Genomic DNA, 25,700 nt, shown 5'->3' with positions numbered 1-25,700 from the left:
CTACACCGCTGCACGGGCACGGGGCAGTGCGCTACACCGCTGCACGGGCACGGGGCAATGCAGCGCACCCCTGCACAGGCACGGGGCAGTGCGCTACACCGCTGCACGGGCACGGGGCAGTGCGCTACACTGCTGCACGGGCACGGGGCAATGCAGCGCACCCCTGCACGGGCACGGGGCAATGCACTACACCGCTGTACGGGCACGGGGCAATGCACTACACCGCTGCACGGGCACGGGGCAGTGTGCTACACCGCTGCACGGGCACGGGGCAATGCAGCGCACCCCTGCACAGGCACGGGGCAGTGTGCTACACCGCTGCACGGGCACGGGGCAATGCAGCGCACCCCTGCACGGGCACGGGGCAATGCACTACACCGCTGTACGGGCACGGGGCAATGCAGCGCACCCCTGCATGGGCACGGGGCAATGCAGCACACCCCTGCACAGGCACGGGGCAGTGTGCTACACCGCTGCACGGGCACGGGGCAATGCAGCGCACCCCTGCACGGGCACGGGGCAATGCACTACACCGCTGTACGGGCACGGGGAAATGCAGCGCACCCCTGCACGGGCACGGGGCAATGCACTACACCGCTGTACGGGCACGGGGCAATGCACTACACCGCTGCACGGGCACGGGGCAATGCAGCGCACCCCTGCATGGGCACGGGGCAATGCACTACACCGCTGTACGGGCACGGGGCAATGCACTACACCGCTGCACGGGCACAGGGCAGTGCACTACACCGCTGTACGGGCACGGGGCAGTGCAGTGCACCCTTCAACTCGAGACCAGGGACGCTGCCGCGTGCCGGGGACGCCCGGGGAGGAGGCAGGGCGGGCCTGGAGGCGGCTCCGCCCTCGCGCGGGGAAGCAGCCGCCGCCGGGGCCGGGGCCGGGGCCGGAGCCGGGCAGAGCAGCGGGACTTGCCATGGCCTTCGGGAGGAGCGGCAGGGACCCCCTGCACAGCGCCGTGGGCAGCCTCATCGGTGAGTGGTGCGGTGCGGTGCGGTGCGGTGCGGGCCGGGAGCGGGCGGGCGGTGCGGTGCGGTGCGGTGCGGGTGCCCTTGTCCCACTGCCGCTTCTTGCAGACGGGGCCACGTCGGGCGCGCTGCCGGGCGAGGAGTGGGGCCGCTTCGTGCTCATCTGCGACCGCATCAACGCCACGGCCGAGGGGTGAGTGCCGCGCGGCAGGGGCGGTGTCGCTGGGTGGGAGAGGCGAGGATGAACCGAGCAGGTTTCCAGCCGGGTTGGTCCCCCGGGGGGTCCCCAGCACCCCCTTCTTGTCTTTGGCTCCGTCCTTTTTCAGCGGAAAGCGTCCCGGGGGCGAAGGGGAGGCCGTACCGGTGGGGAGGGTGCTGCGGCCCGACAGCTGAGGGCAGGTGAAACTCGGGGGCAGCCGAACCCCCAGTCCTCCCGGCTTGGACTTGCGGGGGTGGATGACTGCCAGTGCTGCCGCTGGGCTTGGACCCGCTTGGACCCCGAGCCTCCAGGTTTGGACCCACTTGAGCCCCGAGTCTGCGGGCTTGGATCCGCTTGAACCCTGAGCCTCCAGGTTTGGACCTGCTTGAATCCCAAGCCTCCAGATTTGAACCCGCTTGAGCCCTGAGCCTCTGGGCTTGAACCCGCTTGGACCCCAAGCCTCCAGGCTTGGACCTGCGGGGTTGGATGCCACGTTGGCAGGGTTGGATGCCCACCAACACTGGTGACGAGTAGGGGGGTGCACCCCCTGAGATTGGCAGTGCATCCGCTGTAGTTGGGCACCACTGTCAGCAGCGCGTGCGTGGCAGTCGCCACTTGCCACACCACCCCTCCGCCACCGACGCCGCCAGCAGCGTCTGCGGGTAGTCGCTGGTCCCTCGCCCCCTGCCGCCAACACTGCTGCAGCTGCCTGCATTATCAGCACCGTACCCCTGCAACTTCCAGGGGCGCGCCTCGTTCATGCCCGCCAAAAGACATTGGAAACATGTGAAGCCCCTGGTGGAGGTTGGTAAAGGCCACTTCTGGTTCTGGACTGACTCATGGATTTGGACTGGATTTGGCTTGGAACACAAAAAAATTCTTAAAAACAAAATCTCAGCTAATGCAGAGGCTTGTTTGAGCCCAGGATCTGTAAAGATTCAGGATTGAACTGTTTAGGCTACTTCCCATGTGCAGAGCATAGGGAAGCAAGGCAAAAAAGAGTTAAAAGTCTGTGAGTTCCTTGCATCTCCTTTCCGTCAAAAAAAAACAATCCTGAAGCTGGTAATGTAGAAGATCCTGATGCACGGTGGAGAGCAGGGGTTTTCAACCGGGGTGCTGCAGCACCTTGGGGTGCCTTCAGATGCTTTGAAAGGCACCACAGGATGCCGTGCAAAGTTAGCACTTGTAAAACACGATTCACAAGATAAACTCAGAGGTTTCATATCCATAGTGTTAAAAACGTCCTAATCTCTTGTGGTCTTTCTGAGGTCTTTGCAGCAAGAAAATTGCTGCCATGTTTCTCTGTAGTCAATAAAGGGAAACCGAAGAGCTGGTGTTTTCTGAAGAGTGCCTCGTGTCTGAAAAGATTGAGAACCAGTGCTGTAGAGAAAGGGAATATCCTTGTACATGCACCGTAGAGGAAAGTACAGTCCCTGTAAAACTTCTCCCTTTCCCCAAATGTGGAGATATCATCTCCTAACTGTGTCATTTCCTAACAAGAAAAGCTATGGTGCAAGCATCCCATCCTACCAGCAGCTTGAGATACCATCAGTGTCAAAGGAAATATCATCCCTTATCATAGACATTGCCAGTTCCTGCCAGAGCAGAGACTCTCACATGAGCCTGTGGTTACCAGCTCAGATGATATTATAATTTTAGACCAAAGTTCCTTGTTAGACGTGTTTTGCCTGTTACTATTAAATGCATTACCAGAAGAATGAAAAGGTATTACGGATAGTATTCTAACGTGATCCGGGAATATCTAGATATAAATCTAGGCCAGGGATTCTAAAAAAAGGGTGCTGCAGCACCCTAGGGTGCCTTCAGGGGTGTCGCACACTGTTAGCATTGTTAGATGTGCAAACACGATCGACAAGTTAAATCCAGAGATTTCAAATAGGATCCATAGTGTTAAAAGCATCCTGACTTGTGATCTGAGTTCTCGGCAACAGAAACATTGATCTATTATTATTCTGTAGTCACAACACAGGTGAAAAATAAGAGCACTTTCTGAGAAGTGCTTTGAGTCTAATGAGAGCTGCTTCATTAGACTCAAGGATTTTGAGAACCAGTGATCTAGGCTTTCCGGGAAGCACCCGTTGGATACAACATGTTAGGCCTGGATTCTGTTCCAGCGGTTTGCTGGTTTCATAGTTTCATAGGGTTGGAAGGGACCTGAGCAGATCATCTAGTCCGACCCCCTGCCATGGCAGGAAAGAGTACTGGGGTCAAACGACCCCGGCAAGGTGTTCATCTAACCTCCTCATCTAACCTGGTGATCTTGGGGCAAGCAATTTTACTCCTCCATCTCTACTCTTTAGTCACCATCTCTACTTTTAAAATGAGAACAATACGCATTTGTACATATGTCTGTGCTGCAGCTTTGGACACTTTTAAAAGCGGCTGGTGCTGCGGCGTGTGTGGTTGTATAAGCAGCGAAATGCGTGTCCATGCTGAGAAAATGGCGGCAGCATGCTTTTGAACTAAAACAGCTCGAAGGTGTCTTAGTTAAAAAACACACCACTGCCATTTTCTGTGCGCTGATGTGCATTTTGCTGCTTATACAACTACACGTGACACAGCACAGTGTGCGTCAACTCATGTGCAGCAGAAATTGATTAATTGAGTCTGCTCCAACCCACTGGATCTCCAGCATGTCACGGGACAAAAAAGTGTGTGTATAAAGTGCGTGCGTGTGTGTAAAAAGCGTGTGTGCCCAATGATATTAATCTCCTTTTTAAAGCACTGTTAGATCCCTTAATAAAGTGCTGGAATAGAATTGCGGCAGTGGTAGTGGTGGCATTTTGGAGAGGATTCATCCCTGCCATTGTGATAACACAAGTTATTTCCCCTGTAGTTGTTTCATTCTTTTTTTGTGTTTTTCCAACCTTGTGATCTTATTTATGACTATACTATTTGAGCCTCTTTGGCTCTTGCCATTGGCAAGGGGATGAGTTAGCTGTCAGCGTTAGTTTTACGGTGTCTTCTATGCATTGCACCTTTCAGTGCACCGCTCACCGTGAAGCTCCCTTGTTGAGTAGTTTATTCTATAACTGTCCATATTGAAATGCCTGGCAACTTCCTTTGAATCGTCTGCTGCTGGTCACAGTCTGACACAGGGCACTGGAAATGACAGAACTGCTGTGTCCGATTGGACAACTGATGGGACATAATGAGCACATCTACGTGTGCATTAATGTGCTATTGCGACGGCACATTAAATTTAGTACCTGTAATGTGAGGTACTAACTAAATGCGCAGTAGCTCACCCTGCAGTTCAGTAGCAAAGACGCATGGTCTTTTTGTGACGCTTAATGCACACTAGACTAATTCGACTGTGTATTAACATGGCTTGTGCTGTGACACGCTAGAGTGCAGGAAAATTAGTCTACTGCGCATTAAGTGTCTCGTGTAGATGTCCCCCAGTGAGTCTGAAATCAAGTAGAAGGCAGAGTAGATTTGCACCTGATAGACTAGCCAAAGTAGATATATATAAACCCAGGTTTCAAGAGCTGAAGCTCATATCATCAGATGCCGTGAAAGGACGTGCAGCAAGCAGAATATAAGGAGGAGAGAGAAATCAGAATTAGGTAACAGGTAGCAGTTGCTTCAGGGGAGGGTTTAAGAAACAAGTGTGAAATAATGGAATAACTTGTCTACAGGGAAACTTTTCTTTCTCATCCATCCCCGCCTACTGGATTAGATGCTCCACAAGTATGTTCAGGTATCTTCACCACTATAGTGGTACTCAAGGACAGTGATTTTAACGGAGTTTGAAAACTTCTTTGTATTTCAGATTAAACTAATGTGGTTTTTTTTAACAAGTTGTTGCTTAGTTACATTAAGGTCTGTTAAGAACCTTCTCAATGACGCATGAGTAATATTAAAAATATTTTTGTTTTTCTTATCACGTGGCTCCGTAATACCTAGGTGACCTATACACAGAAGCTAGACTATGTGGGATGCTGATGCTATCCTCCACCTCTGCACTCCCACGCAGTTCCGTTGAACTGTATATATGGAAATCACAAGGCCCAGGATGAAAACGCCACCATCTCTGGGGTGGAGTACAGTAGCTGTTTATCAGTACACAGCAATTACCCAGGTTGGGGATAAGCATCCTGCAATTACAGAGTTGGAATTTAACCTAGACCCAGATGCTAACACCAACGTAAATGAAGACTGGGCACTAGCCAGCCCTCTCACCTTGCTAGTTTAAGCAGTTTGCTCCCTTTCCGCCTAACGAGCGTTACAAAAATCTCTTGCACAACTGCAAGAGAAAATAATTTTGGAGAGGAAAGTGTGCACAGGGGAATTTATTTTTCTTCTTCTGCACAGGGCCCCTGGAGGAAAGTAGTATCTGTAGTAATGAGCTGTTTTCACCACTGCATTATTCCAGATTCAGGCCAATGGTGTGATTCTTTTGCTCGATGGCACAACGTCCCTAGTTTCATGCTGGTGTAAGCATGGGCTCTGAGGCCTTAGGGTCAGTATTTTCAGGTATTGGGGAAAATTGAAAAATAAACCATCTATTACCTAACCACTTATTGCCTCTCTCTTTAATTTCTTGCCACAGGCCTAAAGATGCTGTAAAAGCATTAAAGAAGAAGCTTTTCAAAAACTATAACCATAAGGAGATTCGATTTACCTTGTCTGTAAGTACAACTCTACTTATATTTAATTAGAAACTGGGTGGAAAACACTGTAAAAGAAAATGCAATGGATGTTGGATGTTGACCTACAGATTGTAAGATTGTAAATTCTCTAGTTGTGACAGTCTCTGTAGCTATTGCTTGTCTCTACAGCACCCAGCGCAATACAGCCCTGTTCCTTCACCATGTTGGAGCTCCATATAATGTAAATAATAATCCTTTGTAATCAAATTTGTAAGTTGTGGGCCAAAAAAGCAGTCATATGGTTCCCACAGACTCTAGTGACTGTCCCACAGACAAACCCCTGCCAAGCTCTGAAAGATGCAGAAGCTGGACTATTGTAGGAAGGCTTAACTGACTTGATAATTCCCTTAATCACACACGATAGTCAAACATTTGTCAGATATTATGCAGCGTTGTGGAATGTGCGGTGTTTCTTTTGCAAAAACATGTTACTGCATACTAAAATAATAAAGGTGAAGAGGAGCCTGACATTGCAGTGTTTGAGAGAGAGGCTGTATTGAATTCAGATCTGAATCTGAGCTTTCAGGTCTTTCTCAGAGCTTTGAGAGGAAAGAAGGAGCTTCCCATATGGCGAGGTCTCAGTCATAATGTTCACACCCATTTATGAACCTTCCCAAAGTTTAGGGCAGCATTTTATTTGGGGCCTCTCGCATCTTCACATGGTTCTCCCTTCTCCTGTCCACTGACATTACCGGTCAGATTCTGATTTTCTTTACGCTGATATAGATGTGGAATTATTCTTGGTTTATGCCCAGGGAATAGGCTCTGTACCTTACTTGCTGTCATAGACTGGGGTTAAAATAACCTCTGAGGATTTCATTTCCTTTTACCATTTTTTATTATTGGGACATAAAAGCTTCCCTTTGTCACATATGTTTGAGCCCTGTTACTCATTGTATGGGTATGTCCAGTACCGATTGTACCAAATCGTTCTCAGCAAGCACTGATAACTAATTCAGGTATATCAGTGACTGGCACTGTTCAATGCAGGACAGTCAGGATTGTCCACATGTCCCCTGCTGATTCAGAGAGACAGCTAAATATGCCAGACTTCTTATCAAGTATATCTTAACTTATTCTACTGCCCTGGTTCCCTCCTCCTTTCCTTCCTCGCTATCTTCAGTGAGTCACCTTTGTGCTCTGCATGTTTGCATAACGCAAATGCTTTGCTTCCGCTTTGGGCACAGCCTCCGTCTTGGGCCTGTTTTCTCTTGCAGGTCTGTGTTTGTCTTAGTAGCTGAACACGGCACGGATTGGGGGGGATGATGATAACCTCTAGCTCCGAGCTTTACAAGCATTAATCTGACGATAGGTCCGTTATTGTGCTGACTCGTCGGAACATGAACATGGAGCAGGGGGTTGTACTGTATCGTGGAAACACTGGCCTGTTGAAAAATATATCATATTAGGTGGCAGCTAACAAGTGGTAGGCTTCACGTGCGTAGGCCATTGGAAAACAAGTGGACTGCAGCTATGCTGTACTGTCTCTCAGGCTCTCTTTGACTTCAGACCCTACCTTCTCCCACTCTTGCCCAATTGCTCCTGCCAAGACATTTCAAACTTTCTGCCCCAGATGTTTTTTCTCTGTTTCCAGTTTCTCTCCCGTTCAATAAATCAGCCTTCTTTCTTTTAACACTTCTGCTCCAAGTTCCTCTTTGCCCACACCATCCTCCTCAATTCCTGCTTCCTTCCAGAGGCTTCAGGGTGCTCCTGTACATTGCTAATGCCTTTTCTTGCCATTGCCATCTGTCTTCTGTTGCCACCTCCTTGTTTTTGCCACCGGCCTCAGCATCAGTAAAACTTCCACTACGATGCCCTTAGTGCCAGCTCTGTTTGATTTTACTTCCCTTGGTCTCAGTGCCTTGCTTTCCTGTGGGCTAGAGCTAGTAGACTATTTTCTGCTCTATATTTGTGAAGGGAAATGATATAGTGTAAGAGCGAGGCTGTATCTATGAGGGTGCAGAAATTATGCAGGGGGCAAGTATTTCTTAGAGTGGTGTCTTTTATGGGACCAACTGTTCAGTTGGGATGAAGGCAAATGGATATTTTTATGGAAAATAGTTTGGTTGTTGGGCAGTAAACCAAACACTTTTCCCCTCCAGTTTCCTCTTTTTCCTGTTCAGTCACTGGAAAATAGGCGGGGAGGGAAGAGACAAAAACACCTCAATAATTTAAGGTTTTAAAAACTATTTTTTTAATCAAGTCTTCAAAAAACCCAGAATCCTGCCAAAGCCAGTTGTTTTTTCCAACCTGCTCTGTTTGTTCTGTCCTCTCTGTGCCACTAGCTCTTTGTCCTATAGCCACCTATTGAAACTTGTCCCCTCGCCCAGTTACTTGGGATGCAACATAGAGAACGACAAAAGAAGCGAGCCACCTTCTTGGGCAAATATTCTGATCCCCTTTTATTTACACAAGATCATGACGTTAGAATTAATCATTCTACACCCAGCGTGTCCTTCGCAAGGTTACTCACGTGAAATGTGTAAACACTGAACAAAATTGTCCTGAAAGTTTGTTCTGGCTCATTGTAGCTTAGTCACACCTGTAGGTCCGGCTCCCGGGCTTGAGAGACAAACACGGGTATGTACATGGAGAACCTCACATGCCCAAGGAGTCCCATGGAGCACTGGTGCTGCGGGCATGCGTTTTGTAGGTCCGGGGTCTCAACTCAGTTGAGAGTCATTCATCAAAAGTCTTATTACATCCTAGCGCTGCTCCTACTATATGGATCTTTCTTCATTAGCCTTGCCTACATGACCGACTTACTGAGACAGGCAGTGCCACCTTCAGACACCTGGCTCACCCTCCCACGCTAGAAGCAGCATGGCCACATTTGCATGGCGCCGGGAGTAGCGCAGCCAAAAGTTGGCGCCAAGTTACTTCCCTCAGAGCAACACAGGCCTGGCTCCCCCGCTTCTAGTTAAGCAAGGCGTGTGCCCGTGACAGTGCTGTGTACATGTGGGTGGCACTGCCAGGAATGGTACGTTTGTGGTGTCGACTTGGCCTGAGTGTCTCATGTATTTCTTTATGTGCTTTTTTATCTGGGAGGGAAGATGAGTGACAGCCAGCTGGATCAAACATAGTAGGTATAGCTTAATTTTCAGCTCTTGGGGAAGATACCTGCTGCTCATGAAATCACATGGGTCCAGATTTATGCACGCCTGGCCTTGTTGCTTCCCGTGGTATATTTGATAAAGCCAAAAGATGGGACTCAGCAATGCAGATTGCACAATCAGATGTCAAGAAGGATTATGGCTTTCAGGCAGGTATCTAGGGGAATGGGCATGTGGTTGTTTGATTTATATTTGTGTGTGTGTGTGCACGCACACGTATATAATTATTCTTAATAGACACTGGGTGTGTGTGAAACTTGTTTGCATGTCAGATAATTTTGTTTAAAAATAAGGCACCTGTACAGTTTACTAGAGTTGTTAACTCTTTCTTTGTTTTAATAAAGCACTTAGCACCATGCCCCAATTTCACTGGGGTCTTTGAATGTTCCCAGGGTGGCGGAGCTGGCCCAAACGCAGAAAATGAATGTTACGTGGACACAAAGCGAGAAGTGTTAAAGGGTCTCCTCTGTGCAGGGTTTAGGTGCCAGTACTTTGCGCTTTCAGAATATTGTTTCAAAGTACTTGAACATATTGAATATTTTTCCTGCAAGGTTTATTTGCTTGTTTGGTTTTCTCTTCCATTTTTTTTGCCTTTTGATACCTGTACGTTTTTCTGAATTTCTCCAGTTTTGGAAAGGTTTGAAGGAAATTTCAGTATTTCTTTTGTCAAGAACTTTTTCTTGAAATTTGAAGATTTGGGAAAAGACAGAACAATGAAAAATGAAAAATCCCCTCCCCCCCCATGCCACACACACAATTAAAATTAATTTTGTTTCGCTCCATGGAAAGAATGAAAGAAGTGGAGAAGAAAAGATAAGGGTTGGAGAAGAAGGAAAATCCCAATTTCAACATTTGACCATTTTTTTTTAAAACCAAAAAACCAGAACATTTAGAAAAGCCCTGAATTTGAAATGTAAAATTACCACCAGCTCTACTGAGAATAATTATAAATGAGATCTGCACTGGATCACGGATCTGCTTATGCACAGCTCTCCTTGAGAACTAGGAGCTCTAGACGTGTTGCTTTGCCTGCATAGGCAAGGGGTAGGATCCCCATCACTGAGGACTTTCAAAACAAGACTGGGCAAAGCGCTAGTAAATGTGCATTGGGTACAGTCCTGCGGATAGAATAATAACCTAAGACAATCCAGGCCATGACACTTTGAAGAGTGCTGATGCATTCAAAACTGGTGGTCTCCAGATTTATGAGGATATCAAATATCCACCTGTAACCTTTAACCGCATCCTTTCGTTCTAGACATGTCTGCCATTAACTGAGCTAGTCCAGCCCAGTTTTGAGGACCACATCTAGCTCGCTTTACTCACTCACATCATCAGTCTTGCTGAACTGTGCAAGTAGGATCTGGCCTTACCTAGAATATGGAGATTTTCCTTCTTCCTTTCCCCATCTCCCTTTTTCTTCTTCCCCTTTGTGCTCTGTGACAGCTTGCCCTTATCTCTGCCTTGATTCAAAGGGCCTAGACACATTTTTGTTAGGTGAGCTGGGTTTTGCCTCATGGATCTGAGAGTGCATTGCACAATTTTACACTTAACTCCCTGTTTGTTGACAAGAAACTCCTCTCACCTGGATGTCCGGCCTTGGCTACCCTGAGGCATAGGAACTGTGCCAGCTCTACAGTCATCAGATTCTGCCTCCTGGATATGGAAAGTCTAATTGGAGCGGTTAAAAATAAATTTGCAGGTGCTTTTATTGAAATCTAGTTCGTGCTGAGGTTCTGGTGTACCTACTCACGTGGAGCAGCACCCTACTTCGATGCCAGGTCCTTCTGATTCCAGTGCAAATCTCTGGGGAAATAACATGCAGCTCTTGGCAATAAAAGAAGCTATTTGTATGAAAGTAGCTTTCTTCGCCCACAATGCAGATAGTGGATTAATTAGGCCAAATTCTCCGTTCAGCTACAGCAGGGCACCTCACTGAAGTCAGTTGGGTTACGCCAGCATAACTGAGTAGAGGATCTGTCCCATTCACTGCAGCAGTTTAACTGAAAGGGTAACTATTTGATCCCATATGTAGGAAGTTAGTAATAATGGGAGCTGCATACCTAATTCCCCATGTGCTGGTTTGAAAATGTTTTACACAAACTGTCTTTGAAGTACTGAACAGGCAAATGACTTTGCTTATTAGCATTTCTTTCATGTACTCTTTCATATGAAAAATAATGATTCAAGCCAAGACTTTCTGGTAATTATCTCTTGGTTTTTCTCACAGTGGTCTGCCAGCATCTTTGTGCTACACTCTCTGTTTTTGCAATACATTTTGTGCTGTTCTTGTTCTTCCTCTCGTTTGAGGTCCTGATGATGCTGGGAGAAAAATCCCCGGGTCCTGAGACAAGGAAGTGAGCTCCTCAAGTGCTTTTACAGTGGTCCAGTGTAGTCAGCACTGAGGAGGAAAAGCTTATTTAATCCACATCAGCTCAACTGCAGCTGTTGTGTTGCAGCTTAATGCTTGCACCAGTTTTAGGAATATTTCCTATACCTAAATTGGTTAGAATTTGTGAAACACATTTTTCATAGATATCATAGACATTAGGGCCGGAAGGACCTTGGAAGATCATCGAGCCCAGCCCCCTGCCCCAGGGGCAGGAAGTCAGCTGGGGTCAGAGGATCCCAGCAAGATTTTCTCCATGTGGATAGTAAAGAGAGTTGGGGTGCAAAAACAGAGGCAAGTTGCATCATCTTTCTTTATGGCTGTGGACACTAGTACTGCGATGAATGGGGTTCCTATTCAAAGACGGGTCTCCTGCCTTTAAATAGGAACCTATCCACTGATGTTCTGTGGGCCAGATCCAATGCCTGTCAAGTCAACAGAAGGATTGGATTGGCTTGATTTCAGTGGATGAGGCCCTCGGGGGACCTCTTAGTGCTTTGCATTTTGCATCCGTAACATGCAGATGAGAACTGCTTTCCTTTGGAAGCTCTTTGAGGTTTAAGGTGGGAAAGTTGTATGTGAGTAGCAAATCTTGTTATGGGCAGTACGTTGGGGGCACAGCCCCCTCCTTGGAGCATCCAAAATCCTGCTCTGAAAGTAAATGTTTGGCAATCAGAATAATTTGGCTGCTGTTTTCTGGTCTCATTTACCCCTGAAACATCTGGAGAAAGAAAACCAGGGGCTAAATTTGCTCTCATTCTTTTTAATTTATCATTTAATTCTGGGAAACACTAGGGAAATAGGGGCAGCTACTTTTTGAAGCCCAGTCTTTGTTCTGCTAGGCAGCACATAAATACTACGGTGCTCAATGTTTTGGCTCTGTGTTTTTGCACAATGTTGGTCCAGGAGCTGGACTGGATCTTGTGCACCCAAATCAGTCCCATTTGGGCTCAGCTTGTCCCCACACCAGGCTCTGGGGCCCTGCACCACCTCTTCCTAGCCCCACACACCAGGATCAGGCCTCATGCTGCCCTGCATGCCCTACCAGGGGCCAGATCGGACCCAGAGGCCCAGTGGCTGAGCATCTCTGGTCTAATCTGTTCAAGGCTCTTCTACCTGGCAATCAATAGAAAGCCCAGGCATGAATTAAAATGAAAGTAAAAATATAATGGGAGTACTTGAGTTATTTTTATATGAGTTTTTATATGAGTTTTTTATATGAATGAAATCCCTCCTCTCCACAGCTTCTTGACATGTGCGTGCAGAACTGTGGCCCAAGCTTTCAGTCTTTAGTTGTGAAGAAAGACTTCTGCAAAGAGAGGCTTGTGAAGTTGCTGAATCCAAGATACGCTCTGCCAACTGACATGCAGGACAAAATCTTGACCTTTATCATGGTAAGCATAGTATACATAATGCTATACACACATAGTAAATGTTTAACGACAGAACCCAGTGCTGCACTATGAAACGATTTATGGGAGGTCATCTTGTTAAGATGCCCTTTGTCTTTATTCCTTTTGTACTTACATGAGCAGCAAGATGCAGGAGACAATGGGAAAAAACTAGGAAGGATTTGTGGAAAGTTGTCAACCTGCCCCCAGGACATCCCTCCCTGATGGCAGTCCTCCTTTTCAGAACTGTAGGAGAAAAGTGAGCACGAGCTTTGAAGCTTGCTCTTCCTTCTTGTTCCTGCTGCTTTGAGCGCTGCTAAAGGGTCGGGTAGCTCATGTAGAAAGGGAATTGTCATCCTAGAGGAGACCTTCAAGAGCACATGGAGCAGAAGCACCTCTCTACAAAAAGGTTTTCCAATCCTTAGATAACATCTTCCATTTTTCTTGGCGCAGAAGTGATCTTGTCTGTCTTTCTCAAGAATTCATGTTTAGAGAACAGCAAATCCTGAATGCAGTCAGGGGGTTGAACTGGAGTAGGTTGACTCTTCAGGTCTTCTCCATCCCTCTGTGCGGAGAGATAGACAAGAAGCCACTTAGGGGAAGGATGTTCAAACGTAGCCTTAATTCAGTGAAAAATTCTGGTTTTTGTAACATACTTTTTTTTTTTTGGTTTTTTTACCCCAAACAGACTTGGGCCCATGGGTTTCAAGGAAGCGTGGATGTGAGCGAAGTAAAGGAAGTTTACCTGGAACTGCTGAAGAAAGGAGTGCAGTTTCCGTGTACTGACACCAACACGGAGACAAAAAAGGTAGGTGTGTGTTAGTAACTACTAATCAGAAACCAGATCCACTAATTGTCAGATCTCTGTGATTGGAGAAGGTGTGTTGATTTTTGTTCGGATTTGGAGCTGCTAATTTTGCTTGCACGCTCAGGAAGTCAGTCACCTGTTCTGCCCTGGAGCATATTTAAGAAAAACAACCAGCTTAAAAACAACTGCTTTCATTTAAAAAATGACAGCTTCCTTGTTGCCTTCTAAAAGGAACATAAATCCCCGTGACTTAAACTGGGTAAAGATTTGGCACTTGGTTTCCATTGCTATTAATGTAAGTGGGGTGTCCAAATCCCTTAGGTCTCTGAAATAAGAAAAATTTGCATGAAAGTGGTGGATGATTCAAGATGTGAACCTTACCTGTGCAGAATGAGATAAGGAGAGGTAGGGATTTTTAATTAAAGAACTTCCCTATATATATCTCTACCCATTGGTCTGTAATTTGCAACCTCATGGATAAAGCGTCTGTCTTTACCATTCAAGCAGCTGCTACAGTGCTGTAGCTAAGCAGTTGGTGCAACTGTAGCTTGAGCAGTCCCCACCAGCTGTCTGTGCAGGAAGTTGTTCAAATCAGGGTCTTCCAGCATTTGTTTTCCATCGGTTGGAGCAGCTTTTGTAAGACTTTTGAGAAGAGCGAACCTGTCAGGTGGATCCTTGCTATTATGGAATTAGAGTTCTCTAATAAGCCCAGATAGAAGTGATTTAAAGTGATTCACAAATTGGCTTTGTGACTATTGTATGGCAGTGTATAAGAAAGCCAGTGTATTAAAGTTAAGCCTATCAAACTAGTCTGTTTGCTGGATGTGACTAGACAATCATTTCCTCCCCGCCACATGCTGTGGATATGAATCTCCCCCTCCCTGCTGACACCAGGACTGCTGTTGAGAAACAAGTCCTGCCCGCTCATCCTTGCGCTACATGTACCACTGCCGAACAGGTAGGCTGCATGGATTGCACAGTGCAGCCTTGGCATGCACCACAGTGCCGCTTTCAGGCTTTCTGTCTAGTTGCTGGGCTGGGCATATATGGAGTGGAGATAATGTTTTGATGGTGGTCCTGTGCTTGGCAGGAGGGCAGTAAAGATGTGGCCTTAATGCCTGGTCCTGTGCACAGTGGAATATGTTCAAAGTGCCTATTGATTTCAGTAATGCAGAAGCATTATTCAGTGTATGCAGTTGGGCTCAGCACATCTGGAAGATGAAAGGGCTGCAGCACAGGTCCTTGTGCAGGCCTTCTGTGCTGCAGTGAACTTCACCTGGAGGGAAAACAAGGCTTCTGGCTGCCAATGGTCTCTAGCTTTTTGATGCTTTCCCCTTTCCATTCATCTTCCTGCCTCTCTCTTTTTTCCTAATGTGATTCCATTATCAGCCATACCCCGGTCCCACAGCAAGGTTGTTCTTCCTCCAGAACTGCCACCTCCCCAGAGAAAATCAGAGGACTCTCCTCACCGGACACGGACTAAGAGCTACACATCGTACCACAGAGACATTACCCCTAGTTGCCCATTCAGAAACAAAACTGCACCCCCAGCCTGATTTTTTACTACAAAAATAACTGGATTTACTTTAGTAAATGGAACTTGCTCAACAAACTCCCTCTACGCTTTCCTTCCTGATGAAGAGGAGGCTAATACCTGTTGTGTGGTCTGATAAAATTGCTGTGGAGCACTGCCGTCTGGATGTCATTTTGAATTCTCAGGTTAAATGGAAACTCTGCTTGTCTTGTGTCTTGGCAGGCTTTGTCTCAGTCCATCACTAATTCTTCACCACTTTCTTCTGCCTCAATGAAATGTTCCCTGATGCCTCTTTCCACTACCTCAACTATAATGCTGACTCCTGAACAGGTAGGAAACAGCCTTTTACATGTGAAACAAGCTGGTTGTGTGTTGAGGATTGTGACTGCTCAGCTTGAATAGGCAGTCTCTTTTTGTTTGAGTGGTAGAGACCTTTGCTGAGCAGCCTCCATCCGAACACTGCTGAATCACTGTAGTGTTTGTAAGAAAAGCTTTCTACAATCTTGTGCCAGGAAGGGGAATTGAACAAACACCAGGAACTGCTTGATTGGAAAGCAATCTCATACCTTTGCTTATGTATGAGAAGGTCTAAAGCCCTTTTTAAGGGCACTATTGTGCAAATCAGTGTGAAGAAGCTGCTAAGAAAAGAAAACTTTTTTTTTGTACAACAGCTGTGTAAAACTATAAAAGGCAGAAAGAAAGGAACAAACCATATACCTTCTCGCTTTTGGATAAATGAAAATATTCAGTCTGCTTAATAGTAATGGGACTAAATAGTAAGAATGACAGTAGTGTAAGACTACACAGAGTGCAGGCTGGAGAGCCCCCTGCTTTAGGGTGGGGTAAAACTCAGCTAGCCCCATTGACTTCCACTGAGTATTTAAAACTGGAGTAAACCAATGCTGATCAGACTGGCAATGTGTCTGATAATGAAAGAGAAAACATGCTTTAGATACGAAAAAGATTGTGGCTGCTGTACTTACCTGTATGCCATTCTGTCCCGTTGTCCTGAACAGATCGGGAAGGTGAACAGCGAACTGGATATGACCAAAATGAATGTAAGAGTCATGTCATCGATATTAAAGGAAAATGTTCCTGGTTCAGAAAATCCTGAAGATATGAACCTTTTACAGGTGCAGTATAACATGTCGCTGGGGTTTTGTTAATGGCTTCGTTAAGGTTTATTCTAACAACATACATTGTGCCCATTCTCGATAACATCAAGGTTCACATGGTAAACTGAAAACAGAGCCCAGCTGCTTTGGTGGTAATTTCATTTTCTTTTGCCATTATCATCTCCACCTGCCATGGCAGGAAGAAAACAACATATGTATTTTCCCATGCAAGCTCGAGCTCCAAGGGAAGGCAAGGCAGAGTGAGCCCCAGGGTAGAAGGCCCTCTTGCTCTGCCATGGGTATTTCTTCAGAGTGTAAGAGGTTTCCAACTGACTGCAGCTATCCCAAGTGGAAAGAAATGGTGCTAAGGTCTCTCTGTCGGTCTCTCATCACTGTCTCAGAGCTGTCAGGGCTTTTTGCATCAATCCCACTATCTTGAATGTAGACTGAGTGCCAGAATAGGGAGGTCTGGTTTTCATTGTTCAGATTAAAAGACAAGCAGCTGTTACTCATTAGCAGAGGTTACACTTCAGGAGTAAATGGATAGTAAGATGCTAACTGAATCCAGCTGGGGATAAAGGAGCCAGTCTCTCCAGTTTCTTTTTATTTTCCAATATCATTTTTTTACTCCTGTGTTTTAACTTGCCTACATTAGAAGCAAAATCCTCATGTTTCAGCCTTATGAGTGATCTGTGCCATATGGCAACTTTGGGTTCAGGCACATGGACCAGGTACAGCTGGTCCTTATATGGAATTTATCTCCGTATTCCAGGGTGAGGGAACTTTCTGTATCTTTTGCTTTGGCAAGCTAGTTCTGGTGAGTTCAGTAGACCTGCCTTAAGTCAGTTGGCCAGTGGAGAATTGTCCCTGTGCGGGGAAATCCTAGTATATTTGCTATGTTCACCTTTAGTATGAGATTTCTGCCTAGGGATTAGGACTAACTGGGGTGATCATAATCTGCAGCTGATGCCACTGGGAGCCAGTCCCAGAACTGAGGAAGAGCCAAGTGGCTTGAAGCCACCAGTTTCCAGGGTCTGGCTCTAAATGAATTTACAAACATAGGAAGAAAACCCAGTTGGAAAGTAAAACTGCTAACCGCTAGGCCTGTGCGAAGCGACTAGAGCATTCGCTTTGGATTTGGATTCAGCCGATTCAGGGGACAGTGATTCGATTCAGCGATTAGAATCACTGCTGAATTGATTCAGCCGAATCTGATTCGGAGATTCGGCTGCTGCTGATTCAGCTGAATCTCTGAATTGGACAGGCCCCATCCCCTGCCCGTTCTCCTAGACCCATCAATGGCTGCCCTGCCTGGGCCCAGCTCCTGGCTCTTTAAAAAAAAAAAAAAAGCCCCGTATTCACCGGCTGCTGCCAGGCCGAGGGCTGATCCCCGCTGCCCTGCGCTGCCCCGCACTGCATGGGGGGGCTCTGCCACGAGCCCCCAAAAGCCCTGATGGCTGGGGGAGCAGGCAGGGAATGCGGTCTGGCAGGGGTCCCCCCATTGCCCCCTCCTCCAGCCCCCACGTCCCCTGCCCCCTACTTACCAGCACGGATTCTGGGTCCCTGTGGCAGCGAGTGGGGACTGCCCAAATCTCCCAAGCTCTCCGAATCTTTTCCGAATCAATTTGGACCTTTTTATTGATCTGCTGATTCGATTTGGAGATTCAGCTGCTGAATTGGGCCGAATCTCCTCCGAATCAGATCAGCACCCAAAGCTTTGCACAGCCCTACTGACCACACAATTTAATTGCAGCACAGTGCGGTTCTCTACTTGCTAATTACTGCATGTTTCAGAAATGTCCCATGCCCTTCCACCGTAATCCTCTTGAGCTGCTATGTTCAAGCAGTTAAATAGTGCGATTATTAAGAACTCTGCAATCAAACATTGACTCAGTCTATCCCCAGCGTAATGGTATGGATTTTTAAGGTTCATCTTAAAGAGAGGCTATTATAAAGCAATCCCATAAATAACAGGCATTTTATAAAAGCTATCTGCATAAACATTTACTGTGCAAAACTGGCTCGCTGGCTTCTCAGAACTGAGGCATAGTTTAATAATTCTCTGCATGTCTGTTTAGAGGGATGCTGGTGCATAATGATTGGGTGCTACAATTATTCTGCCTCCAAAGCAGCAGCAATAATCTGTGCAGTAAATAAGTCTCATTTCCTTTCTATTCTCATATCACTCAAGATATATATATTTTTTTCTCCCAGCTAACATAGAAAACAAAATTAAAATAACCAAGGGTTTGGCGCAGCTTGAGGAGCCACAAGAACAACAAATAAGGATGTAATTTAAGGCACAAAAAATACAAAGATTTATTGTTACATGTTAAGTTTCCTTCAGTCTTATCCTTCATTTTGCGTGAGAGCAGCAGTCTAGACCTGGGCAGTCAATTGTAGAACTGGGGTCTTCTCCAGAGAGGAGGATAGGAGTAACAGTGGGGGAATGAGTCAGCCCTTCTGGATTTTCTTCCTGGGTCTGCTATCAAGTCATCTGTGACCATGAATGTCGACCTTTGCCTTTAACTTGTTTATCCAGCTGTAGAATGGGTATAATGATGCTTATCAGGCAGACACAGCTAGCTGATGCATGTTACTGCAGTGGTGCAAAGGAGCCCTACTGCTGGCTGTAATACTTGGCTGGCATAGAACATGTCCAGCTACTTCCCAGCCACTGGTGGTGGTAGGTGTTTTGGAGGGGAATGAAGATAAGAACAGCATATCCTCATGCCTTGTCTTTTTCTGGTAGCTAGAATGGGCATGCATTAGGCTGCCCAGCAGAAATAAGATGGCTTATAGTCGCTTGTTCAAAGGATCCTCTGTCTGCATCTGTGCTAAGCCCAGTTTGGAGGTCACCTGTTACCAGAGCCAGTTGAGAATTTTTTGACAAAATAGTTTATCGTCAGAAAATTTTGATTTGCCGCATCTGGGGCTTTTTGTGGGGATGTGTAACTGCTCAGGAAAGGGTTTTCAGCTGTAGGATGAAATCTGTGTCCAAAGTGTGTGTGTGTGTGTGTGTGTGTGTGCGTGCGTGTGTGTGTTTGCGCACCAACTGCTGAAGCTTCCTTAGCCTGACGAAGGGTTTTTGAACCTGAAAGCTTGCTTAATAACTATTCTCCAACCATTTGGGTTGGTCTAATAAAAGATATCAAATTCACCCAAGGAACCTTGTCTGTAAGAGAATAGGGCATTTGCATGGCTTTGGGTGAAGTTCCTCTCCAATATATATTTATTTATACCAAGTCAAACAGTTAAAATAGAGTGGAGGGAAAATGAGAGAGCATCCTTGAGATGTGGAGAGTGGCAGAGCAGAGACCTAATCCTGAGTGTCTCAGTGTCTCAGCCTGGTGGTTACAGCATTCACTTGGGATATTAGTTACCCTCTGTCAGCAAACCCCCCCCCCCCCCCAACCAAAGAAAAAACTTCAAAGATTTTGGCTTTGTCCTGATACGGGACAGGAACATTTTTGAAGGATGGGAACAAAATGTCCTGTCTAGTTCTGTGCATGGTAGGGGCCAGTACCATGCACTTAAGTCAGTGCTTTGAAAACCAGCACAAGAGTTATACGATCTGCCATTTCTGGCCAGAGTTTCTTGTGTAAAAAGCAAAGTAGTTCTTCCTGCCATCACGAAGACTATAGAAGTGTAAGCAGACCTAACAGCTCATACTCCAAGAGTGAAATGATTGTTAATGGGGTGGAGAGTAGGGAATGTATTTCACACTTTGTGCAAAACTGTAAAAGGGACAAAGTTTTATTCCCAAGTCTAACAATGGTATTTTGTCTTCCTTCCTGAAGACCCTTTTCCAAGTACCAAGTGTCTAGCATAACAAATGCATGTTGGTTTTTACAAGCCCAGCCTTGTCTTTTGATTGTGTCTCCACCCAGGTCACTTGGATCAAAGGATTATATCCTCTTACAATACTTGTTCAGTTTTCATTTCACAGCGTTCTTTGTGAAAGAGCTGCTTGCTTTAGGCTTAAGTGGCCCGGAGAGGGGTGTTTTGTTTGTTTAGCCTCGCGTCACCCAAGATCTAGGACATTCCCCTAGTAAAAGGGAAAACTGCATCAGGGCAAGTTGTGATCCACATGGAGACAAGGGGCTTGAATTCGCACAGTTATCTCAGTAGTTAAAAAGCCCCTTGTGGACTGTGTTCTGAAACACCTGGGAACAGTAACCCCCCAAAACATTACATTGGCAGAAAAAAATTAATTAAGCACTTTGCCAGCGAGGAAAAGTAGGGAACAAACTTGCTTTCTTGGGCCGTGTGTAGATGACACGAGAAGCGTGTGTGCGCAACACTTTAAAGCGGGCTAAATGCTTTTGCACTGCTTTAATGGTGTTGGTGTTTGCACGCCTCGGTGGTGTATTGCGCATTAATTCCAGCTGCTGTAGGAAATTTGGTGGCGCCTTAAATGACTTGGGGCACAACAAACTAAAACTCCTTCGAGGAGTTTTAGTTTGCTGCCCCTACAGCCGCAGAGCCAAGCACCGGGCTCTGTGCAGCTCCACGGCTCTGCAGGAAGCCCTGCGGGCAGCCTGGCAGCAGCTCAGGAAAGCAGCTCCACCCAAGAAAAGCGGTGAGCCTGATCTCCCCCCGAGCCTGCCTGCCTGGTGCTTCCCTCTGCAGCTGCAGTGCCCCCCCAGGACTGCCCAAGCCAGGTGCCTGCGGGCAGGTGCTGCCTGGGGTGGGGGGCAGGGGGTGCAGCTGCCACGGAGGGAAGCACCAGCCCCCACCACAGCCCAGGGACCACTCCGCGCGCCAGCAGTTCGCCCTCCCCTCCCCGCTGGAGAGGCAGGTAACTCAGCAGCATGCGTGCACGACACGGGGGTTTAATCAGCCCTAAATTAAAACGGTGTTTTTTAGGGCCCCTGCTTTGTCTACACACGCCCTTGGATACTGAGTAAAACCCATCCTAGGAACTGTGGATTATGGCACCAACTCCTCTGCTAATATAAACTGGCATATTTCTTTTAAAGTCACTGACCTTTGCTACTCCTACCGGTGATCTGGCCCTGGGGAATGTAAACTCAGCTGTGGTGTACCAGGTATCCAAAGTGCTTGCATCTTTCCTGAGCAGGGCCAGAAGTAAAGCTTAGAAAATATATGGTTGGGATTAGAAATAATTAGGGCTGTGTCTGCACTCCTGTACCATCACATACTTCTGATGACTCTCTCTGTTGAAAGAGGATCGTGAAAAAGGAGCCAGTCTGCTGGCAAGATGGGCTTACCTGGAATATGTATTTTTACTGAGTGTTAAATGCCACGGGTATGAAACTGAAATCCTTTTAGATTGAATTGCAAACTTCAAGAATGTACTCGGGTTTTCTGAGAATAAAATTGAACCCTGAACTCAGAACAGGCACGAGGCCTCTACGCTTTTGGGACTTAACTAGGAGCTAGTGTTGCCTCATCCTTGTGCAGGACTCTGAACAGGGTTCAGTCTCCTCTTGGGAAAATGACTTGGGTATGTACAGTGTGGGAGGAAAAATGGGGTTGCTTTAAAATAAAACCAGTCAATTTAGAATAAGAAATGTAAAAATAGTTCCCTTTCTTTTTTTTTAAGTCTAAATCTAACTGGTAGCAGGGCAAAATTTCATTCAGTGAAATTGTGAACTTCATGCTGATTGCTTGATATGTAGGTTTGCATTACATAAGGATGTATTCAAGAGATACATAGATCAAGTCTCTGGATCAGGCACCTCCATTTGGAGGGAATATTGGAGCTAGGTCTGGGTTTGTATCACGGGTCCATCTGTACTCTAGATTATTTATTTCACTCTTCGAAATACATGAGTCCAATCCAATATCACATCCAGTGGAGCTGATAAAAATAATTGTGTTGATTGTAATGGACTTTGAGTGAAGACCAGTATGAATTCACACCTCAGCCAAACAAAAATAACAGCTTGCTCTTCTGAAAACATTACTCCCTGGCTTTCTAAGGCAGACAAAGCTACCAAAAAAGCAAGGCTGGGTCATCACTGAGCATATTGATTGTGACAATGGGAGTCATCGGCCCCAATGTGCAGGAAGATTGCCAGAAGAATCCTTGAGAATTAAAGAATGGGATGTGGAGATTTTGTCATGAGTGCTCTTTAGCATGTACATAGTTATTTGAATTAGACAGTGCACTATCAATGCCTCCCTAGCATTCACAAGCTGTTAATTATCCTCCAGAATTGTGTGGGAAACCATAATGATGACATCCCTCTTCTATACGCAGAAACTATACAAAACATGTCGGATGATGCAGGAGAGGATCATAGAGCTGCTGGCAATAGTTCAGAATGAAGATGTGATAATCGAACTAATTCAAGTGAACGAAGACCTGAATAATGTCCTCCTGGGACATGAAAGGTAAGTGTCTTGAACACTTGCACATTTGGCCTTCACACTGCGCCAACCAAATCTGTTCAAGAAAACTTAACTCTTGAGTCTGATGTTCTTTAGAGTGAAATCCCCCATTAGGCAAGAGGGCTAGCCTGAGGCATGTGAAGCACTGAAGTCCCACTCAAGCCTTAAAGGATATAACTGGTCCATATGATTAGTGCTGGCCCTTAACATAGAAGTGAATTTCATCCTCGGTCCCAAAGAGAACAGGAGCACATTCCTCTTCGTTTTGTGACCATGTTTCTCTTATTCCTCTTGATGCTTCACAAGCTGGACACAGGAGATTGATAGTTTGTGGAAGGCCTCTAGAAGACCTGCATAGTGGTTAAATCAAATTACTTAGTGTAGATGGGAATAAAAAAGTACGTGGAAAGAAATGGTCTTGGAGTTTGACATTTCCTTCTCTTTGAGCACCACTGGATTTGGCTCCACTCCATTCCAAGTTCCAGTTGTTCCTGATCACAGTCTGGTTCAGTTTCTCACATCCAGAGTACACGCATTCCCACAGAAGAGCATGTTTTCTCTCCCTCCTGAGCAATCTTGCTGGACAGCTTTACTGTAGACGTCAGCCAAAGGGTAGAGTTCCTGCTTCCTAGGTTTCTTAAAAAGATCACATGATCCTTTTGCAGAATTGAAACCAGTTGTTCTACCTAAGCTGCAGGAGTAAATATTTGTTTCACTTATGATATGAGGCTATTCTGACCGCAGCATTCTGTTTCCTTATTATGCCATCTGTGGAGTAACCCAAGTTTTAGTTCACCTTTAATTAGGGGTGCAGTGATAAAGATTTTCTTGGCTTATACCGATTGCCAATTATTAACCAGCTGTATTGGACAATACCAATCAGAAAACTGATTTACAGGAGAGCAGCTCTCTTCAGGTAAGTCTGTGGAGGAGAAGAGGCATGGGGGCAGGCAGATTGAGGCCTCCATGGTGAGGGAGGAAGTGGGGTAGGGGCTGGGAGCGCTGCCCAGCCAGGGCAGTGAGTGGGGTCCAGGGCTGGGGTGGGGAGTGGGATGGAGCCGCTGCTGGCTCGTCCAGGGGATACAGGGGGAAGGGAGTGGTCAGCTCTCCACCTCTGTATACACCCCCCCCCCCCAGGGAAGCCTGGGGGGGGGCATGTGCCCTCCCCCCGACTTGTCCGCAAGGCAGATACGGGCTGCTTGCTGTGGATTCAGGGTTCTCCGCTCTGCTGCCTTTCCCTCGGGGGCTGCGTGCGTCTCCTGCCCACCCAATAGCAGTGGGGTGGCGAGTTGTGCCTCTCTTTGCTGGGCAGGCAGGGGGTGCATGGCCAGCATTGGGTCCCCAGGGCAAAGGCAGCAGGACAGATAGCCCCAAGCCCGCAATGAGCAGCCCACATCTGCCCTCGCCCCACTCGGCTGGGCGGTTAAAAGCATCCCTGCGCTTAAAAATGGTGGCAGCAGCGCTTGAACTAAAGCTCATTCAACGAGCTTTAGTTCAAGTATTCCTGCCACCATTTTAAGCACTGGGCCACTGATCCCCTGGACGAGCCACCCATAGCTCTGTCCCGCTCCTCCGTGCCCCTGCCCCTCTTCAGACTTATCTGCAAGGTGCTGCTCTCCACACTGCCCAGCTGCATTGCTGGCCACGTGCATGCGTGCGGCTGCGTACATGCATGCAGCGTCCAGGGGCCCCGGTCAGAAGGCATATTATATTTATCAGTGAACATTATTGACTACACTGGCCAAAAAAAGCCGATAGCCAATAATGTTAATTTTCCTTTTATCGGTGCTGATCTGATATGCAACCTATATACCGTTGCACCTCTACCTTTAATATAAATGCAGCTTGCCTCAAATTAAAAGAAAATACCAGATGTTAGTTTGGGTATAAGATGATTAACGTTATGTATGAGAAGACCCTTGCCTAAGTACTCCAACCTCCTGCAGCGTCTAAGAGCCTCTCCGCTTCGTGTGAGTCACACGAAGCAGAGAGGCTCTTAGACGCTGCAGGAGTTGTGAAACTGTGCAGATGCCTCGACTGTGCGCCTCGGTCGTGGGCCTGAGGAAAAAGAAATGAAATGTCTTCTCTCTGGAAAATCGCACTGTCTGCACAGTGGTGTATCAGTTGTAGCATGGATTAAATCACAGGAGGCAGCATGAGTAGTAAGATAAATCTATTGGTGAAATAAAGAGAAGGCCTCTATTTAAGCCAATTTACAGCTTATGGTTTGGGAGTCTCTTTAAAGCACCACCAATCTTTTAGGTTCTGTTTTGTACAGAGCCCAACACAACTGGATTTGTCATCCAGGCCTTGAGGTGCTACGATAGGAGAAATAAAATATCACACATACATACACTCAGAACAATCACAAAACTTAATAAAGGTTGTGACACTAATATTTAAATTAAAGCTTTGAATTTTTTTTAATTTGTAGTCATTACTATCCTTGACAGTATCCAGAGGGAAGCCAGAGTGTTTTTCAAATTTTACTTCTATGTGGTGTTTTTCAGTGGAGGATCTCGAAGTGCTGTACAGAGAGGGGGGACGTTAATCCACATAAAATACCTGTGAAATTAATCAGTAAGCAATATCCACATCCACATCAGAAGGCAATATTTTACAGTTAGGGTGGCCAAAATCTGGAACCAACTTCCCAGGGAAGTGGTCCTCGCCCCTACCTTGGGCAAATTCAAAAGGAGGTTGGACGATCACCTGTCTGGGATCTTGTGAACCCAGCATTCATTCCTGCCTGTGGCGGGGGGTCAGGCTAGATGATCTGTTCAGGTCCCTCCTGACCCTAGCTACTATGAAACTGTGTTTTACAACTGGGGATAGTAAGGTGCAGACTGCTTCAGAGAGCTGCCTGGGGTTACACAGCACTGAGTGACAGAGCCAAATGTTCAACAGCCTTTTAATGAATCCTCTGCACTAGTAGCTACTCAGTATGTTGGGATTCTCATTAAAGTGCCACAAGTGCTTTTGGCTCCATGTCTGTACAGTGTCAGGCTAAAGGGACATCACTTCCCCTGCTAAGCCGACCACAAACTATATTGCCACGTCCGCTGCAATTGTCTAATGGGAATTACAGTGCTGCACAATAGTTCTGGGGTCTGATCCCACTCCCACTCT

General features: G+C 46.6%; 1 protein-coding gene and 1 long non-coding RNA gene across 2 annotated transcripts in view; one reads left to right on the top strand and one right to left on the bottom strand.

Moving 5' to 3' along the window:
• Positions 1 to 874: 874 nt before the first annotated feature.
• Positions 875 to 25,700, top strand: part of TOM1L1 (target of myb1 like 1 membrane trafficking protein) — a 37,495-nt gene continuing 12,669 nt past the window's right edge. The window contains exons 1-8 of the mRNA XM_019494410.2: positions 875 to 992; positions 1,095 to 1,179; positions 5,762 to 5,840; positions 12,608 to 12,757; positions 13,443 to 13,562; positions 15,319 to 15,426; positions 16,113 to 16,229; positions 22,441 to 22,574. Coding sequence (XP_019349955.1) covers positions 935 to 992; positions 1,095 to 1,179; positions 5,762 to 5,840; positions 12,608 to 12,757; positions 13,443 to 13,562; positions 15,319 to 15,426; positions 16,113 to 16,229; positions 22,441 to 22,574 — 851 coding nt within the window. The 5' untranslated portion in view covers positions 875 to 934. The remainder of the gene's footprint in view (positions 993 to 1,094; positions 1,180 to 5,761; positions 5,841 to 12,607; positions 12,758 to 13,442; positions 13,563 to 15,318; positions 15,427 to 16,112; positions 16,230 to 22,440; positions 22,575 to 25,700) is intronic.
• On the bottom strand, positions 12,830 to 16,169 carry LOC109284838 (uncharacterized). Its single transcript, XR_002092449.2, has 2 exons — positions 16,080 to 16,169; positions 12,830 to 13,319 (listed from the first exon to the last, which is right to left on the bottom strand). It is a non-coding gene; the product is annotated as an uncharacterized LOC109284838 (long non-coding RNA).

The sequence above is a fragment of the Alligator mississippiensis genome, chromosome 8 (assembly GCF_030867095.1).
Source record: "Alligator mississippiensis isolate rAllMis1 chromosome 8, rAllMis1, whole genome shotgun sequence".
Classification (NCBI taxonomy): domain Eukaryota; kingdom Metazoa; phylum Chordata; order Crocodylia; family Alligatoridae; genus Alligator; species Alligator mississippiensis.
The sequence above is the reverse complement of the archived record's forward strand: the minus strand, read 5'-3'. Positions and strand labels throughout refer to the sequence as shown.